The sequence below is a fragment of the Artemia franciscana genome, chromosome 21 (assembly GCF_032884065.1).
Source record: "Artemia franciscana chromosome 21, ASM3288406v1, whole genome shotgun sequence".
Lineage (NCBI taxonomy): Eukaryota > Metazoa > Arthropoda > Branchiopoda > Anostraca > Artemiidae > Artemia > Artemia franciscana.
In genome coordinates, this window is record NC_088883.1 from 28889436 (window position 1) to 28911307 (window position 21872).

At 34.2% G+C, this 21872-nt stretch overlaps 1 protein-coding gene across 1 annotated transcript in view; it reads left to right on the forward strand.

Annotated features, from left to right (window-relative positions):
- Positions 1–21872, forward strand: part of LOC136040798 (rho GTPase-activating protein 190-like) — a gene marked incomplete at its 3' end in the record, with an annotated part of 203100 nt that overhangs the window by 157377 nt on the left and 23851 nt on the right. Inside the window, 3 exon segments of the mRNA XM_065725127.1 lie at positions 4436–4602; positions 7973–8098; positions 12217–12346. Of these exon segments, the coding sequence (XP_065581199.1) occupies positions 4436–4602; positions 7973–8098; positions 12217–12346 (423 nt within the window).

Sequence of the window (21872 nt, forward strand, 5' to 3'; positions counted from 1 at the left end):
TTTTGGAAGCCACTGTGAGTGGTAAAGTACAGTACTGTAACGTGTTCACTTAGAAAGTGTGAGGAAATTTTTTGAATGTTTTCCAAAAGAATTGTCCGATGACAGTCTTAGGTACTTGTTTGACTGACTGTATATCAAACAAAGGCTGCACACAACTGTACAATAAGCTCTGCTTTTTAGAGGAATTGTCCAAGGGCAGTCCTAGGTACTTGTTCGACTGACTATATGTCAAACAAAGGCTGCACACAACTGCACAATAAACTTTTTATAGGAATTGTCTAAGTTCCGTCTTAGGTACTTGTTCGACTGACTGTATATCAAACAACGCTGCATACAACTGCACAATAAGCTGTACTTTTTATAGGAATTGTCTAAGTGCCATCTTAGGTACTTGTTTGACTGACTGTATATCAAACAAAGGCTGCACACAACTGCACAATATGCTATACTTTGTATAGGAATTGTCTAAGGGCAGTACTAGGTTCTTGTTTGATTTACTGTATATCAAACAAAGGCTGCACACAAATGCACAATAAGCTGTACTTTGTATAGGAATTGTCTAAGGGCAGTACTAGGTTCTTGTTTGATTTACTGTATATCAAACAAAGGCTCCACACAAATGCACAATAAGCTGTACTTTGTATAGGAATTGTCTAAGGGCAGTACTAGGTTCTTGTTTGATTTACTGTTTATCAAACAAAGGCTGCACACAAATGCACAATAAGCTGTACTTTGTATAGGAATTGTCTAAGGGCAGTACTAGGTTCTTGTTTGATTTACTGTATATCAAACAAAGGCTCCACACAAATGCACAATAAGCTGTACTTTGTATAGGAATTGTCTAAGGGCAGTACTAGGTTCTTGTTTGATTTACTGTATATCAAACAAAGGCTGCACACAAATGCACAATAAGCTGTACTTTGTATAGGAATTGTCTAAGGGCAGTACTAGGTTCTTGTTTGATTTACTGTATATCAAACAAAGGCTGCACACAAATGCACAATAAGCTGTACTTTGTATAGGAATTGTCTAAGGGCAGTACTAGGTTCTTGTTTGATTTACTGTATATCAAACAATATGCTACACAAAGCTGCACTCTTTTGAGAAATTGTCTAAGGGTATTCTTAGCTACTTATTTCATTGACCGTATATCAAACAATAGGCTACACAATAAACTGCACTTTTAGAGGAATTGTCTAAGGGCAGTCTTAGATACTTATTTGATTGACTCTATATCAAACAATATGCTACACAAAACTGCACAATAAGCTGCATTTTTTGAGGAATTGTGTAAGGGTAGTCTTAGGTACTTGTTTGACTGACTGTATATTAAACAATATGCCACACAAAGCTGCACTGTTTTGAGGAATTGTCCAAGGGCAGTCTTAGCTACTTATTTGATTGACCGTATGTCAAACAATATGCTACACAAAGCTGCACAATTAGCTGCACTTTTTTGAGGAATTGCCTAAGGGCAGTCTTAGCTAACTATTTGATTGACCGCATGTCAAACAATATGCGACACAAAGCTGCTCAATAAGCTGCACTTTTTTGAGGAATTGCCTAAGGGCAGTCTTAGCTAACTATTTGATTGACCGTATGTCAAATAATATGCTACACAAAGCTGCACAATAAGCTGCACTTTTTTGAGCAATTGCCTAAGGGCAGTCTTAGCTAACTATTTGATTGACCGTATGTCAAACAATATGCTACACAAAGCTGCACAATAAGCTGCACTTTTTTGAGGAATTGCCTAAGGGCAGTCTTAGCTAACTATTTGATTGACCGTATGTAAAACAATATGCTACACAAAGCTGCTCAATAAGCTGCACTTTTTTGAGGAATTGCCTAAGGGCAGTCTTAGCTAACTATTTGATTGACCGTATGTCAAACAATATGCTACACAAAGCTGCTCAATAAGCTGCACTTTTTTGAGGAATTGCCTAAGGGCAGTCTTAGCTAACTATTTGATTGACCGTATGTCAAACAATATGCTACACAAAGCTGCTCAATAAGCTGCACTTTTTTGAGGAATTGCCTAAGGGCAGTCTTAGCTAACTATTTGATTGACCGTATGTCAAACAATATGCTACACAAAGCTGCACAATTAGCTGCACTTTTTTGAGGAATTGCCTAAGGGCAGTCTTAGCTAACTATTTGATTGACCGCATGTCAAACAATATGCGACACAAAGCTGCTCAATAAGCTGTACTTTTTTCAAGAATCGTCTAAGGGCAGTCTTAGCTACTTCTTTGATTGACCGTATATCAAACAATATGCTGCACAATAAATTGTACTTTTTTGAGGAACTGCCTAAGCTACTTGTTTGATTGACCATATATCAAACAATATGCCACACAAAGCTACACAATAAGCTACACTTTTTGAGGGATTGCTTAAGGGCAGTCTTAGCTACTTCTTTGATTGACCGTATATCAAACAATATGCTGCACAATAAATTGCACTTTTTTGAGGAACTGCCTAAGCTACTTGTTTGATTGACCATATATCAAACAATATGCCACACAAAGCTACACAATAAGCTACACTTTTTGAGGGATTGGTTAAGGGCAGTCTTAGCTACTTATTTGATTGACTCTATATCAAACAATATGCTACACAAAACTGCACAATAAGCTGCATTTTTTGAGGAATTGTGTAAGGGTAGTCTTAGGTACTTGTTTGACTGACTGTATATTAAACAATATGCCACACAAAGCTGCACTGTTTTGAGGAATTGTCCAAGGGCAGTCTTAGCTACTTATTTGATTGACCGTATGTCAAACAATATGCGACACAAAGCTGCTCAATAAGCTGTACTTTTTTCAAGAATCGTCTAAGGGCAGTCTTAGCTACTTCTTTGATTGACCGTATATCAAACAATATGCTGCACAATAAGCTGCACTTTTTTGAGGAACTGCCTAAGCTACTTGTTTGATTGACCATATATCAAACAATATGCCACACAAAGCTACACAATAAGCTACACTTTTTGAGGGATTGCTTAAGGGCAGTCTTAGCTACTTATTTGATTGACCGTATGTCAAACAATATGCTACACTAAGCTGCACTTTTTTTTAGGAATTGTCTAAGGACAGTCCTAGTCTACTTGTTTGATTGACCGTATATCAAACAATAGGCTTTGCGAAGCATACTGTTTGATCCCAATCTCTAGGGCTATAGAAAAAGAAAGGCTAAGAATTTCTATGCCAAATTTTAGGAATGAAGAATGGTAGATTGCCTAGGATTGTGCTCTTTGGCAATCCATCAGTGGCCAAACAAAAACTAAGTCGTCCCTGAACGGGAGGGGAGGAGGTCATGAGGAAGGATTTGGAGAAAATCGGAGGGGGATAATTAGTAGGATTTGAACTTCATAGGAGGGGATAAAAGATTGAAGTTTGGAATAGATCGGTGTAGAGAAGGAAAAAAAGGTTATAGTAAAAAAAAGATGCAAGACAATACAAATTACAATTCAAAATTGAAATACAATACACTTATTACAACACACTTAATTCCCCTCGATAGGCTCCATGGCCAGGGATACAAGGGGGACTAAGGGGGATGCAGTGGATTAGGGAACTAATCCACTATAGGTTCGTACTTACATCTCTGCTATAAATTATGTTATGAAGCAGTTAAATATTCGGTTTTTAGGTTGAATTGAGTATTTCTCTCTTTTTTCGTTGTTTGACACTTTGATTTGGGATGCTGGACGATTAAAAGCTGTTCATAATGTGATTACAGTATATAGTATAAAATATATTATTTATTTATAACCCACTTACAGAAAAAGATGAATAGTGGATTAAACACTTTAGAAAAAAAGTGATACAAAAACGAAAATCAATAATAAGTCAAACAATAAAAGACAATCCAGATAAAATGCATTGTTTTGCATAATAAGATGAATCAAAATAAAATGAATCCAAATAATATGAATCCAATTAAAAAGAATAAAAATAAAAACAATCCAAATAAAATGAATTGTTCTGCATAATAAAGTGAATAAAAATAAAGTGAATCCAAATAATATGAATCCAATAAAATGAATAAAATAAAAACAATCCAAATAATATGAATCCAATAAAATGAACGAAAATAAAAACAATCCAAATGAAATTAATTGTTTTGCATAATAAAATGAATCCAATAAAATGAATAAAAATAAAAACAATCGAAATAAAATGAATTGTTTTGCATAATAAAATGAATCAAAATAAAATGATTCCAAATAATATGAATCCAATAAAATGAATAAAAATAAAATCAATTCGAATAAAATGAATGTGCCGCATTACTTGTTTTGCATGAATGGCTTGTGTTGCATTTTAGAAGTCATTCTGTTTATTTCCTTCATATCAAAATTATGAGTATTAATTTTTCGAAAAATAATGCCTCAAGTTTGTTCTTTTGTAATTCAAGTTTTTCTCTTCAGGTTGGTTAGATGATTCAATTTTCGTTCATCGGCCATTAGAACATTGGACTAATACATCTGAGAGCTATAGTCAAAGAGCATTTACTACTGGTAGGAGAAGATACCCTCCTCCTTCTGGCCCTCCCCCGGCTGTTCCTGGAAAAGAATCAGCAATTTTCAGCAATAAGGTAAGCCTTAAACCCTTTTTATTCGGTGTAGTGGCTTGTCTTAACTGGCGAATAACAGTAATAAAAATCCTTCATTTTTATTGTGAATAATGTGAATAACCATATTTTAAAATGTGAATAATCACATTTTTAATGTGAATAATGTGAATAAGGCGGGTAGTGCTAATAACATTAAAGTAGCACAAGTTTCAAATTTGCTTATTCATCTGTTGACCTAATACCAGTCCACCCGTTTGAATTGGCTATTGATTGATTGGCTCGTTTGAATTGGCTATCTCTTCTAATCTTCTTACATGTGAGTAATGTGAGATCATATCTGCTCTCAGCAATTTCTGTATAATCTTCTTAATATCTGTAAAGTAAGTAAGTAAGTAAGTAAGACGGCACTAGACCCTTAAGGTCCAAACCGTCGGTGCTGATCTCCGTTTCATGACCCTTTAGCCAGGAAGTGCAATGGGGGGCTCGGGGCCAACCACCCTGTGCTTTCGCACACCCCTCCTGCTTACCTTCCCCAGATATCTCCAGGTACCCATTTAGAGCTCGGTTGACTCTGGCTGAGCTTACAGAGTCACGCCAGTGATCCCCGTACCAAACTAAATAACTGGTCACAACTGGCATTGAACCCGTACCCCTTGGACACATAATTCCCACGTCATCGCGCCAACCAGCCAACCGCCAACCAGCGCTCCTAATATGTGGCATCCTTATGACCTTTATCACACTAATTAGGAAATATTTCGGCGGGGGACATTTAGAGCTGGGTTGACGATGGCTGAGGTTACAGAGTCACACCTTTGACCCCCGTTCCAAGCCAAATAACCTTTTAGCTCAGCATTCAACTTGTTATAATATGTCAATATATCAGTGGCACCAAACATTTGAATAACCTTTAGGTTTCTATACCAACGAGGCAGACATAAAAGAAAGTTTAGTAACAGAAATACAATGCCCTAACGTTGAGCCCCCCCCCCCTCTTTATGCCTATATGATAGCTTGCTGTATAAATAGGAGTTTAAATTTGAGCTAAGAACGCATACGCATAGTAATTATTCTAAAATTATCTATTCAATTCTGATCCGTATTGATTCGAAGCATAATTTTTTCAGTGAATATGAATGGCATATTCATCTAATATATTCCATCTTTGAAAGAAATTTTTAAGTTCATTTGTGCTAGAATTTTTGAAATGAAGATTTTTTGCGTAGAGAGGATGTGATTATCTCAATAACTTAAATCATAATTTGCAAATTGGACATCCTTACCAACTCTAAGCCAAATTTTATGAATGAAGAATGGCAGATTGCCAAGAATTGTGCCTTTTCACCATCAGTTTGTGGCCAGACAAAAATTCGGTCGTCCCCTAATGGGACGGGATGCAGGGTTGCCAACAGGCGACGTCTAAAAAGTGCCAACCAGTGCCAAAAATGAGTGATTTTTGCTCAAGTAAAAAAGTTTACGCATCCCTTTTCTGAATCCGCTCTGAGGCGAAAAAGAGTGCATTTCGCATGAAAAGTGCGGAAGTTGGTAAACCTGTTTCTTGAGTAAAATCAATTTTTGACGAATGGCAGATTGTCAAGGATTGTGCTTTTTGACCATCAATTTGTGGCCAGATAAAAATTAAGTCGTCCCCGAATGTGACTAGATACAAGGTTGCCAGCTGGAGACGTCTAAAAAGTGCAAACCAGTGCCAAAAATGAGTGATTTTTGCTCAAGTAAAAAAGTTTATTAGGTCGTTCCCGAATGGGACGGGACGTAGGGCTGTCAACTGGTAACGTCTAAAAAGTTGCAAATCAATGCCAAAAATGCGTTACTTTTACTCAAAAAAATTGCAAGCTAAAAATTTTGCGCATCCCCTCTTCTAAATCCGCTCTGAGGTGAAAAAGAGTGCATTTAGTGCGAAAACTGTGCAAGTTGGCAACCCTGTTCCTTGAGTTAAATGCATTTTTGACAGTTATACCAACTACTGACGTTTAACACGAATGAAAACTGACCCCCTGAAGGAGTGATTTTCACTCTTCCGTATCCCCTCTGAGGTAAAAAAAAAAAGTGCATTTCGCACGAAAAATGTGTAAATTGGTAACCCTGATAGGACGAGGTCATAAAGAACTACCATTTCCTATTCCAACAATTGGGTATTTTCTCAGCTGCTCGAAACTAATTTCGCCTGAATTTGGGAGTCAAAATATTAAGCTTCTTTGCTGTTTTAATGCTTTCCAGCTCTTATTACACATTAATTTATATTATCATTAATTTATGCTAAAGCAAAACTGTAGGTTATGCGCAAAACGGTTGTTAATAGAGCAATGTAAGACTTGAATGCCTCTTTCAGTGTCCTCTTTTCTTTTTAAATAATCTGTAAACCCCCAATGATTATCAATAGAACATCGGTAGATGGCTCTCAGGGCTCTGTAAGATTTTTAATTGGATTGTTTTTTAATTTGTCTTTTTTTTTGGAGGAGTTCGAGCGATTTTTGAAAAAAAGACTGCGTTTTAAAAGTTCAGAGAGCAGGTCTATTGGAGGCAGATGTAATTCCGGAATAGGCCTTATTCAGGATTTTTGTTTGGTGGGGGCGGGGACGCGGTGCTACAAAAAAATGCATCAAAAATGTGTTTTTTTGCATTTTTTACGTTTTTACGATTCGAACCAACATTCCGATGGATGGAGGGGGAGGTCAAACCCCTCTAACCCTGAATACAGCCATGGGCTGGTTACACCATTTTAAAAGGACCCAGAAGGCTAAATTATCCTGAAATGTTTTATCTCACGGCCGTCGTCCATATATCATTTTTTCAAGTGGTATTTTTGGAATAACCTGGGGCCTTTATTATGAGATTCTGAAGCCACCGCAGATCTATGTTTTGAGATTTCGACTACCTTTGCATCTCCCCTTTTGTTACATGGTATATAATAGTAATATATAATAGTCTTTGGCGCTGTTTTATCATTCATCTGTGACCCGTCGCTAAGCCATCGTAGGCTTCCTTTCATTATAGCCCTAGAAATTGCGTAGCAGTGTTTTAACGCCACCACAGTTTTCCGCCACCTTTTAATTCAGGTAGGTCAGAATAGACATAGATATAGACATAGACACATACATAGACATAAGAACAGACATAGACATAGTCATAGAAATAGACATAGACACAGACAAAAACATAGACATAGACATAGACTAACTTAACCTGTCTATTCTGACCCAACTAAACCTCTTGATGATGCAAGATTTCCTGGGTGGCGGAAAACCGCGGTGGCGTTAAAAGACCCACATCAGAAATTGGGGTGGTGTTAAATATTTTTAATGAAAATATTTGGATATAGTTTTTAAATTTCTATATGCTTCTATTTATTCATTTTATTTTACGTTTTCAGCCCGGTCGAATCAACATGAAAGAGTTTACAAATGTAACTGACGTTCTGGCAAAGATTCGTTTGACATCTACAAGAGAAGGCAAAGAGGCTCTTCTTCCTCCTGCTCCTCCTCCGCGTCTCGGCAAGGTGGGTTCAAGCTCTAGCGTCCCTACTCCTCCTCCTAAACATAGAAATGCTCCTCTTGCCACGCCTGAAGAAGAAGGGGGCCCTTTGAGTCCTCAGGTCAGTCCTAGCTATGGACCCAATGTCAGAACAAAGCATGGCGTTGAAATTCATTTTTTTTCGTTTTTTTTTTATTGTACTGTTTATTTTTCTTACTTGATTGTAAGCACTCGTAAGGCTTAATTTTCTTCCTCTTTAAACATGCTTCATCCTTATCCCAACATACTGAACAAATTTTCAAGACTAAACTTATTATTAAATTTGAAAAAAAAAGTCCATTATAAGCTATTGAAATGTCAATCAGAAAATTTTAATCATTACTGTAGGGAACGGAGGAGATTGTAATCTTGATCAGTCTCACTGATCAAGGGAAATAGAGAAACGCATATTTTTCTCTTTTCTTCTCTCACTTTTTCTCTTTCTCTATTTCTCTCTCTATCCCTCTTGCTCTTTCTCTCTTTACATTTGTCTCTCTTTCTCTCTCCGCCTTTGCCTCTCTCTCTTTCTCTTTCTACCTTTTTCTCTTTCTCTTTCTACCTTTCTCTCTATCCTTCTCTCTTCATCTCTTCGTTTTTTTTCTCTCTCTTTCTTTCTGTCTTTCTTTGTTCCTCTTCGTTTTTTCACTCTCTCGCTTTCAATTGCTTAATTATTGAGCTTAAGCCTTAGCATTTCACTTTCACACCTTTTATTTGATCTGCTATTTTTGAATTTTGGTGTTTTTACAGCTATCCAAAATAAAAACATTAATTTATATTTCTAACTACCCACTGCTCATTTAATTTTTTTTCTGAACAGCATAGTTGAAAGAGATCGACTCATTTTTGCTGAAAAATAGTTACTTACTTTAAATTACATAATAACTTATAGATGCAGTTGTTTAGGTACACGTTTTGTATTTAACTGCTAAATATATCTTTTCTAACCAAAGATTTTGTCCTATGATAGGCCAAAAAAGAAATAAATTTGTGTATATGGTTTTTAGGGGGGCGAAAGTTGGGAGGGGGGGGGGGTGTCTCTGGAATCAGAATTTTTTTTTTCATTGAAAAATGTCTTAATCTTTCAATAAAATAATTCGAAAAAAGCAAAATTGCTTTCCCTACACTTTGGAAAATACATTTAACCCCCCCCCCCCCACTCTACTAGATACAGAAAAAAACTTTCCCCTGTATTTTCGTAAGTTAAGGACTCAGGCCATTTTCTGAGTGCTAAAAAAAACATTCTACCCCTTCCGCCAAATTTGAAATCCCCTAATCCCCCTTCCCTCAAAAAAAGAAAACTTTTAGAAACAGAAGCGTGGGGTATGCCTACCAAACAACGCTTAATATTCGCCCCTTTTTAATGAAACCTATAGACTTCATGTGATTTTTATGGTGAGTTGTAATCGCTTTATTCTCAGCCGAAAAATAAAAATAAAAACGCTTGTTCTCTTGTGAGCATCCGAAAACCAACTGACTGATCTAATTCTCGTTCTCAAGGTAAACTATTTCTGTTTTTCGTTTGATAGTCTCTATTGGTGGCTGCATCTCAACTGCAGTGGAGGGGGATTCCCCTTCTTAATTCTTTGGCACGGCCCCAATTTCGGACACAAGTGGGACCACTTCGTACCACATAATTTATATATTTATTTATTTATTTATTTATTCATTTATATATATTAGCTTTTATTAAACCTGTTTTACCGTGCTATTCTATCTTTTGAAATTAATTTATTTTATAGCTTAGTCTTCTACGTAATGCCCCTCGATTTAACTTCTTTTGGTTTATTGCTTTGAACAGGCGCGGAATGAACTTTTTTCAAACTGATTTTCTATATTCAAATTTATCCTTACGTATTTGTTTTGCTCTTGATGGTTTTTTTTTTTTGCGATGATTTTTTCCTGCCTTTTTCGTGTAATTTAAACAAGCATTTTCTTCTTTTTTAACTTGAAAGAGTGTGAATTTATGGTTGTCCTGAAATTTCAGCAGAAAGGAATGAACTTTTTCAAGCATGTTTTCTATATTTAGATTCATGATTATAACCACTTTTATTTGTATTGCTCTGAAATGATTTTTTTTTCTTAATAATTATCTCTACCTTTTTTTGTGTTATAGAGAAGTATTTTGAGTTTTTGTTCTTTTTTTACTTGTAAGTGTGATAATAGTTTTTCCAGAATAAAGGCGGTGTCTGTCATTTCTGAAAACCCATTTTATAAATGAATGTTTGTCCTGAAATTTATGCTTGTCCTGAAATTTCAGCAGAAAGGAATGAACTTTTTCAAGCATGTTTTCTATATTTAGATTCATGATTATAACCATTTTATTTGTATTGTTCTGAAATGATTTTTTTTTCTTAATAATTATCTCTACCTTTTTTTGTGTTATAGAGAAGTATTTTATGAGTTTTTGTTCTTTTTTTACTTGTAAGTGTAATAATAGTTTTTCCAGAATAAAGGCGGTGTCTGTCATTTCTGAAAACCCATTTTATAAATGAATGTTTTCATTCCTTCGTTTCATGCTCAACTTTTTTTTTCGATGCTTTTCACTACCTTTTTTACATGTTGCAGAGAAGCATTTTATCACCTTTTCTTCTTTTTTAACTTGTGAGGGTGCGAATTTAAGCTTGTCCTGAAATTCTTAGCAGAAATGAATGAGCTTTTTCAAACACATTTTCTATATTTAAATTTATGATTATATTCACTTTTGTTTGTATTGCTCAGGAATGATGTTTTTTTCGTTTTTTTAATGCTTTTCTCTACCTTTTTTTCGTGTTTTAGAGAAGTATTTTATGAGTTTTTCTTCTTTTTTACTTGTAAGTGTAATAATAATTTTTCCAGAATAACGGTTGTGTCTGACATTACTGAAAACCCACTTTTTAAGTGAATGTCATTTCTTCGTTAACTTTTTTTAATTTGTTTATTCATTTATTTATTTATTTTGTTGAAAGGGGAAGGAATTTAATATCATGTTAGAATAATATCATATGGGATCAATCCTATCATGTTAGAATAATCAGTGATTCATTTCAAAAAAAATATGCAATGTTTTGGGAAGCGGATAAAACTGTGATGTGTAGTTTCAAATATGCTCACGAATTCTGGTTAAAAAGAAATACGTACAGAAGAATGTGTTGCACTCAAAGGCGTCAGTGGGGAAGGAGAGGTAATTGTCCCCGTAAACTTCCCCCCCCCCTCCCGCATATATTTTGAAATAATGCCTTTTAGGTAATTTCATTGAAAATATTGTATTTGTATTTTTTATAGAGAAATAAAAAATTTCCTCCCCATATATTTTGATTATCATATTCCCCCCCCCCTATCCCTACCTTTTCTAAAACTGACGCCCCTGTTTGAATTTAAAATAAAAAGTAGTCATGATAATGCAAAGAAGATGAAAGCAATGCTCAAGTGGAAAACTAAAATATGTTGTGTTTCTTAGGTTAAGATTTGCCAAAAAGATGACAAATATTTAGGTGCTCTTTTGGTGATTGGGAGCTCTTCAGCTAGTGAAACTGGTTAATTTAAATCTCATTGTTTTTACTCAACAGACAGTGCATTCTACGCTTATATTGTTTCGGTAGTTTTTGGGTAATTCTACCTCTTCAGCCGGTGAAGCTGGTTAATTTTTGAGCAATAGCTTTGATGTGGTAAAAGCAATCGCTGTCCTAGCGTTGAACAAAGAGGCACCCCCCCACGTGACTCGCGTCATTTTTAACCATTGAGCGTCAATTTTTTCTGACCTCAAGAATGGCATTTCCAGTTTTCAGTTGTTTACACCTTCATAACTAATTTGGAGATGTGCCACTGGCCTGTGAGTTGTCAATAGTAGAAGTATTAGTAGTGAAAGTGGTGGCCAGCGGCTTTTTACGAACAAGAGAGGGCTTAGCCGAAAAAATTAAATTTGGAAAATAAAATGTTTTGCTATTTCTCGGAAGGTAGACGAAGTAGATAGGGAGAATAGAGACAAAGTCTTCGCCAGTGTTTCTGCCTCGAGTAGATTAAAGCTGTTTGGAGTTTATAGAATTTGACAAGGAGTGAGTGTACCCTCCACTACGTTTGGACGCGCGTGACAAATCGATTTAGATCATGTGTGCAATCTTATTTTAGGTCAAAGAAGGTATTGGATCTCATTTTGGTGGCTCCTATGATGGTGACTATAGCTATAACTCCGTCCATCATTCCAGCGGCTCTTCAAAGCCAAGGAGCAGATTAAGAAGGGATAAAGAGCTTAGACAAGGTAGCTTTTTTATTATGTTCGATAGTACATTTACTACAGGGTGGATTCAGAAGATCATTTTTGGGGGGGAGGGGGCTACGAAAACAAAATATTTAATGCTCACCATGTTTCGGCTTGCCGAGGCGTGCCACTGATTGTCGGCATGTCTGCAAATGTTTTGCTACATTAGCCACTGCTTTTCTTAGAGATATTAAGGGCGCATTGCCGAAGGATATTCTACCACGCTACTTAGATTCATTTGATATCATTTGGACTCATTATCAACGCTCCATCCTAAAACGCTAATAGAATAATTTTACCATTTTACCATTAGATTTTACCATAATAAATGTAATTTTACAATTAGAAAAATTACCAAAAATATGCAGGCCTCATTTAAAGACTTATTTTCTTGAGACCAGTCTGTGAAATTGTCAGACGTAATCGCCTTAGGTACTTAAGAAAAGTGAGGATATTGTGCCATTTTTTTTTTTTTTCAAATAGCTGCTTGGCAATGCTGTTCAGTATAAAAAAAAAATCAATGAAAAAGCTGATCAGCGTGCTTTATTTTCTTTCCAAAAAAATTTCGTATCCTATACTAAATGTCATTGACACATATAGTATTCAGCTATATAGCATTCAGTTTCAGCTGTATTCAGCTATGAGGTATAGCTGAATACCTCTATCTGCAATGGTAGTTCATTTGCAAATGTCCGTTGTAATTATGAGATATCGTAGTTCGAGCCAGGTATTTTTAAAAAGAAATTAAGGCTAATGGTAAATCAAGTAATGTAACCGTCAAAATCAGTAAAATTGTCTTGAAAGTCAATCCATACTCGGTAGTGGTTTTATAAGTTTAATTAAAAACAAGAAATAATCATGTTAGCTTGACCAGACGACTAGACGAATATTTATTGAGAAGCAGTTTTGATATGCCACTGAGCCCATGAGGTCGTAATAAAATAACTGATCGTCTGATTGTAAGGCTCGGTATGCCCGGCGAAAAAAAAAGCAACAAAAAAGCGGAATCTGAATATGATGTCAATAATCGCTTTTTCTTTTATTTTTAATTTGTTGCTAATAATTTTTTTTATGCGATGGCTTCCTAGTCTTTGTTAAATTTTGTAACCTTTTATAATGTGACCAGAGAGCAGTTTAAGCAATAGAGCCCTATATCCAAAAACCCTTTCTAAATCATTCTAAAATCCTATTTTTAAGCGTACTTTTTCAGACCATAATTTTGTAAATATATGCACGATTCATTTACTGACATCGGGAAAAAGCGAGGATAACTACTTGATGTCTTTTTTATGGGGCTGTGAAGTATAATAATCGTTTCAATCTCAAATGTCCCCTTTCCCTGATGGTCCCATATATAGCCCTAGGACATACGCTAAAAACGTATGTACAAAGCTAAAAACGAGCACTTACAAAATAAATTTCTGACTTTATTATATGTATTATTTTAATCAATCCTGTCATATTTACTTAAATTGTCGTTCGTAAATCATTTTCAAGAGCGTTCATAACCGTAAATTTTATTTTGCGAGTCTCAGCTTTGGCTGACAGTCTCAAAAACAAATGGCAAAAATAGTTAATTTTCCAAGTATCACAGGGAGCTTCCGGATTAATTTTGGTTCAAATTTATAGGGGATCTTAATGTGCCAACAGTTCGAAAAGCTAAACGAGAGGCTAGTTGCAAACAAAGAAAACTTATCTCTTGTTAATTATTATATTAATAATAATACTAATAATAATTAATAAGAGATAATCTCTTATTAATTATTAAGCAGAACGCTGTCTAATAAATGTACAGTATAAATAACGTGTATCCTGTGTCCGCAAAAATTTCAATCAACGCAGACACCTGTAGAGGAAACTTCCAAATCTGTCAAGTGATTCAGTGACACTTCATTTTAGCTGATTTTTAATGTTTTCCAAGCAGATATTTTTAGGGACCTGCATTTTTTGAGCTTAAAAAAGAAAATTTTGCTGCATTCAATAAAAAAAAAACTTCATGCTTTCTAATGATGTAAGTTCAATTAAATCCGTTGGCTATATGTCTATCTCAGGTACAAAACAGCAGAAGTTAAATGAATTTTTTAAGATTTCCAGGAAAATAGGCGTAAGCTTTAGTTTTCTGTCGTTTATTTGCATCTCTTATCAAAGCTATACAAGTTATGGCAAGATTGCCTAATCAGTTCTTAATAGTTTGAAAGCACAAACTAAAAAAGCTTGTAATGAACGAGATAGGGTGATCCGTTAAGGTATCGAAGAGCCTTAAAGTATTAATCCATTGAGGTATTGAACAGCCTTAAATAGTATTTTATATCCAGCGGAACTGAAATTCTTTTACAATCAGATACTGGTCTAATGGTTTTGACAAGTTAAGGAACCCGTTCGCAAAGAAAACAAAGCATCGAAAGATCCAAAAAACATATAAGTATATTAATTAGGGCTGTCATTTGGACCATCACGGGAGTGGGCTGCATTTGCGAGTTAAAAAATTAAAATGTTTTGAAAAAGCATCAAAAATGTATTGTGTAGTATGTTCACCTTGCCCCTATGTCAGGAATGGAATCATGCAAACCTTTAATTGTTAAACCTGTCATTGATGCTCGCTACGTCTATCGATAAGACCGCGCCTATCTCTTCTTTAAAAGAACTTAGAGCCGTACAATTTGCCTGTTTATTCGTAAACGATGAAAAAGAAATTCAAATATCGTTAGGTGATGACCTAAACAGACAAAATACGATTAAAAATATTTTGATATTCTAAAATATTTAAGAGATATTCTAAGTATAAGAATTTAAGGTTTGTTTTACCTTATACGTTTCACGTTTCACTGCACAAGCAATTAAGATTGTCTTTCATATTTTACCCCTCATATACCCATATACACCCTATTGTACACCTTCGTATATAAACGGATATTGCACCCCTCACTGTATAAAGTGGCATAAGTGGTAAAGTTCCTGTCCCCTTGTTGAAAACAGGCTTTTATACTTGCCTTTTTGGACGCCAGATATTTAGGGGGCTTTAGAATTTACGGTTGGTGCTGTTTTTGTCTAAACTTGTGCATATTTTTCTAGTCGAACTAATTTCGTACAATACCCTTTATGGTGACGTAATGAACGAACTGCTTGGAATTGCACATGAACTGAGTCCAAAAACCAGCCCTATCGGTAATTAAGAAATTTAGCGGGCTGTTAACCGTCTTTGAAAATATCTTATATGTAATTGAGCTATTCAGAAGCCAAATTGAAAAGCTGCGTGTTTTTTAGTTTTTGACACCAAAGCAATAATTTTATTCTAAAAAATATTTCTTCTTAAAGAAATTGGATGTAAATCAAGGTTACTTAGTTAAACTCACCTCAAAAAGCGGAGTGATCAAGGTGAACTAACCCTAAATATAAGATTAAAAAAAAATTTTTTGGGGGGTGGGAGGAAGAGTATAAAAGTTGTAATAGCATAATGCTTTCCACGACACCCATAGCCGCTACTCCTTTCTTCCTTTACTGATTTAAGTTGAATGGTGGTTCCCTCATGACCCAGGTGTTATTAATTTTATAAGAGACGAATGTGCCTGTCACCTCACAAGGAATGTTTACTTTTGCTTTGTTACATCATAGAAAATGTTTTATAAACGAAACATGTTTACAAAACCTAAAGGTGTTGGAAAAAACCTTCAGGGCTTCTTTATTCCAGAATTTCTTTGGATTTTATGTCATAGGGCTTTTACTGTTATATCATAGGACTTGTTTGAGTCTGTTAGTCAAGCGGGGGAGTTGTATTAAGACATTTTTCTTCAAGATATTTTTCAAGACGTTTCAAGACATTCTAAGACGTTTTTAAGACATTTTTCTTCAAGACACTTCAAGAAATTTCAAAGACATTTTCTTCAAGACGTTTCTCAAGATGTTTCAAGACATTCTAAGACTTTTTTCAAGACGTTACAAGATTTTTTTAGTCCTTACGTAATAGGGAATGTTTACGTATTTTAAGAATGACGTATTTACACGTGACTTCAGGGCCCGTGGGGGTTCCCTGCTTGTAATTAAGGAGGGCACACGCGTGGATTGTTATGTAATGAGGATGTACATGTGGGGTATTACATAACACTTAAAAATATTTTTTTTCTTTCAAGACTTTTTTCGGGGAGCATCTATTATAAAAAAAATTTTTGCCCACATTAGGATTCGAAAGGGATTCCCCTCAGTGAAATGAAGCGCTAACTAGTTGGACTATGAAAGCCTTTCTAATGTTATGATTCGGCTAATACGTTCTACATTATAACCTGTTTCACGCAAAGTTCGCGCATACTAGAATGATTTAATGAATTGCATGTTCTCGTATGCCTGCAATAATTGACACGCAGAGCGGAATATCGATTACTAGAGATTGACTGTATTTGAAGTGCACCTACATATTCAGATATGATTTTAGAGGATGTTATCAGATAATACTGCGGGTTCCTCTTAGTGCATTTTTTCCAGGTAAATTAAAGTCCTATTAAGAGCTATTTCTGAGAGATCATAGTGAAAATGCCTTTCAAAATTATATTTTGAAAAATAAAATATGCAAACGAACAAAAAAGAGACAGATTTCAAAGTGCCTGCCTGTTACATTCCATTAATTTAAAGCTTGATACCAACTAAGTCACATTTTGAAAAATGAAGCATGCAAACGAAAAAAAGACATACTTTTGCATTCGGTTATACCTGAATGGTTTTAAGAAAAATGCCAGTGGCTTTTAAGGAAAAAGCCACCGTGCCACTATGTGGCTAGACCACACTTGCAAGCAATTGCAGAGGAGGAGAGTTGTTATTAGAGATATATTTAAACCGCATTTAGATATTTTGAAGGATTTTAATGGAAATGCCTTGTTTCTTTGAGCCAAGACTACATTTCCGATTGACAAGCGCACATTTGAAAAAACAATTTCTCATAATCTTGTTAGAGGTAAATTCAAGCCTCAAGATATTCTGAGGGGTTTTAATAAAAATATTTTAGAGTGCTAGATTTCACTCCCTCTTAGTCGAGAAACTTTTTAATCTAACTTAACTTTAACCTCTTGAAATGTGCCACACTATTACTAGCCTTCGGGCAACCTCTAACACCCCTCATCTTTCCTGTGACATTTAACAGATAGTTTCTTTAAATTTGAGTTAAAAATCAATGATTAAAGACATTGATTCATGTTTTCGCAACCCAACCCTCTGTGATTCACCGTGTCAATTCACACCACTGTGCGACACTATGACTGGCCCTCTAGAACCCTCTCATCATTCCTAAGACATTTTTCAGATATTTTTTCTTAAAAATCGTGCATTAAATCCATTGGTTCATGTTTCTGCAAGCCAACCCATCATAATACACCATCTTAATTCACTGCACTGTGCCTCACTATTACTGGCCCTCTGGCACTCTTTAGCACACCTCATTGTCCCTAAGACATTTTAAAGACACTTTCCCGTCAAAAATCATTTACCAAATCCATTGGTTCATGTCTTCTGCAAACCAACCCTACATGATACAAAATTTCAATTCACACTACCGTGTCAGACTATGATTGGCCCTCCTGCACACGATGGCACCTCTCATCATTCTTAAGACATTTTTAGATATTTTATTAAAGTGATAACCAATTCAGTTTCCTCCGATTCTGCTCCCGTCCCCAACCACTTACGGTGGTCCAGTGTCGATGCTGCTGTTTCCCAGCCTGTTTCTAGTTCCAGCCTCCGGATCCGGCGATTCCAATTCCACTCCCACCGGTCCCGATTCCAATTCTGGTTCCGTTTCCACCACTTCTGCCCCCTCAATTCCACGGGTCTGATTCCACCAAGTTTCGGGCATTACCAATATTTTGCATCTTATTATCAAAATCTACTATGGTTCTTGAAAAATCTTGTCTGACATTATTAAAAATATTGCACTGCATTATCAAAATCTCTCCTGATGTAAGAAGAACCTTCTATTGCATTAGCAAAACCACATACAAAGCTGTCAGAATCATGCAAGTTATTACCAAAATCTCACATGGTATTATCGTAGTCTCACAAGCTATTAACGAGATATTTTCACCATCAGTCAAAACGCGACTGCTATTACCCATATCTAACCTGATTGCTATCAAAATCATGTTATCTATTAACGAAAAATAACATTGTGCAATCAAAATCTTGTGTGATATCATCAAGATTAACAACATCCCATCAAATATCATAAGTCTTGTAAGATGTTACGAAATTGTGTTAAATATTACCAAATCTTTTCCTGCATTTTCAAAGTCTAGTGAGATATTATGACAATCGTTTCAGGGATTACCTAAATCCAGCAAGTCATTATTATAATCTAGAATGGTTCTAGCAAAATCCTGTCTGATATTATCTAACATCTTGCGCTACGCTATCAAAATCTTTCCTTATATGACAAGAATCTTCTATTGCATTATCAAAACCACTGACGATACTATCATAATCATGCAAGCTATTACCAAAATATTACTTCGTATTATCATGGTCTCACAAGTTATTATCGAAATATTTTCAGCAACAATCAAAACGCGACTGCTATTACGCAGATCTAACCTGATGCTATCAAAATCATATTACCTATTAGCTATACCAGACTGTTTATCAAAAATCAGGTCTGAAGCTAGCAAATATCTTGTGCTGCATTATCAAAATCCCACATGGTATAATGAGAAACCTCTATGTTATTATCAAAGTTTACATAGTATTATACAAATTTTGCAAGTTATTAGCAAAATCATGCATGGTATTATGAAAATTCTACCTAATATTAATAAAAATATTTTTCTGGTAGTATCAAAACGTGTCTGATATTGTCAAATCTCTCATGATGTTATCTAAATTGTGTCTGCCTTTCCCAAATTTAACATAGTGCGATCAAATCGTGTCTGTTATTGATAAGAATATCAAAATCTTGTCAAATATTATCAAAACCTTACATGATATTATCAAAGTCTTGCATGAAATTAATAAATCATGTTTGAATATAAGAAAATCTTGTCGTGTATTTTCAAAATCTCGTGAGATATTATGTCAAATCGTGTCTGTTACTATTGAATAGTATCCAAGTCTTAGTTGATACTATCAAATCATATTTAAATATTGCAAAATCTTGTGTTGTATATTCAAAGTCTTGTGAGATATAATGTCAAATAGTGTCTGGTACTGTCAAATACTATCCAAGTCTTATATGATAATACCAAATCTTTTTTTAAATATTACAAAATATTGTCTTGCATTTTCAAAGTCTTGGGAGATATTGTTGCAATCCTTTCCGGAATTACCTAAATCTAGAAAGTTATTTTCAAAATATTACCAAGCACCAAAATCTTCTGTGATATTATCCAAATCATGCCTTAAATTGTCAAATATCTTCTGCTACATTACCAAAACCCTACATGGTATAATGAGAATCCTCCATGATATTATCAAAACTTGACATAGTAGTGTCAAAATCTAGGAAGTAATTAGCAAAATCATGCTTGGTATAATTAAAATTCTTCCTGATACTCTCAAAAATATTTTTCTGTTAATATCAAATTGTGTCCAATATCGTCAAATCTGAAATGATGCTATCTAAATCGTGTCTACTATTACCAAATTTAACATGGTGCTTTCAAGTCATGCCTATAGTTATCAATATTATCAAAATCTTGCCAAGTATTGCCGAACTCTTGTATGCTACTATAAAAATCTTGTCTGATATTGTGAGACACCTCGCAAAACATTATCAAATTCTCAACTGTTTTATTGAGAATCCTTTATGACAATATCAACCATACATGGTATTATCAAATCATGAAACTTATTAACAAAATCTTGCAATATATTATCATTTCATCTCGCAAGTCATTAGCGAAATATCTTCAGATTCAATTAAAACGCGACTGCTATTACTCAAATCTTATTTGATGCTATCAAAATCATGTTACCTGTTAGTGACGCTTAACATATTGCTATAAAAATCATCTTTGCCATTATCAGGATTATTAAAATCTTGTCAAATATTATCAAAACCTTATATGATATTATCAAAGTCTTGTATGATATTACCAAATTCTGTTAAATATTAAAAAATCTCGTCTTGCATAATTAAAGTCATGTTGGATATTCTGAGAATCCTTTATCAGGATTATTAAAATCTTGTCAAATATTATCAAAACCTTATATGATATTATCAAAGTCTTGTATGATATTACCAAATTCTGTTAAATATTAAAAAATCTCGTCTTGCATAATTAAAGTCATGTTGGATATTCTGAGAATCCTTTATCAGGATTATTAAAATCTTGTCAAATATTATCAAAACCTTATATGATATCATCAAAGTCTTGTATGATATTACCAAATTCTGTTAAATATTAAAAAATCTCGTCTTGCATAATTAAAGTCATGTTGGATATTCTGAGAGTCCTTTATCAGGATTATTAAAATCTTGTCAAATATTATCAAAACCTTATATGATATTATCAAAGTCTTGTATGATATAAATTCTGTTAAATATTAAAAAATCTCATCTTGCATAATTAAAGTCATGTTGGATATTCTGAGAATCCTTTATCAGGATTATTAAAATCTTGTCAAATATTATCAAAACCTTATATGATATTATCAAAGTCTTGTATGATATTACCAAATTCTGTTAAATATTAAAAAATCTCGTATTGCATAATTAAAGTCATGTTGGATATTCTGAGAATCCTTTATCAGGATTATTAAAATCTTGTCAAATATTATGAAAACCTTATATGATATTATCAAAGTCTTGTATGATATTACCAAATTCTGTTAAATATTAAAAAATCTCGTCATGTTGTCATGACGATTATTAAAAAAGTCATGTTGGATATTCTGAGAGTCCTTTATCAGGATTATTAAAATCTTGTCAAATATTATCAAAACCTTATATGATATTATCAAAGTCTTGTATGATATTACCAAATTCTGTTAAATATTAAAAAATCTCATCTTGCATAATTAAAGTCATGTTGGATATTCTGAGAATCCTTTATCAGGATTATTAAAATCTTGTCAAATATTATCAAAACCTTATATGATATTATCAAAGTCTTGTATGATATTACCAAATTCTGTTAAATATTAAAAAATCTCGTATTGCATAATTAAAGTCATGTTGGATATTCTGAGAATCCTTTATCAGGATTATTAAAATCTTGTCAAATATTATCAAAACCTTATATGATATTATCAAAGTCTTGTATGATATTACCAAATTCTGTTAAATATTAAAAAATCTCGTCTTGCATAATTAAAGTCATGTTGGATATTCTGAGAATCCTTTATCAGGATTATTAAAATCTTGTCAAATATTATCAAAACCTTATATGATATTATCAAAGTCTTGTATGATATTACCAAATTCTGTTAAATATTAAAAAATCTCGTCTGGCATAATTAAAGTCATGTTGGATATTCTGAGAATCCTTTATCAGGATTATTAAAATCTTGTCAAATATTATCAAAACCTTATATGATATTATCAAAGTCTTGT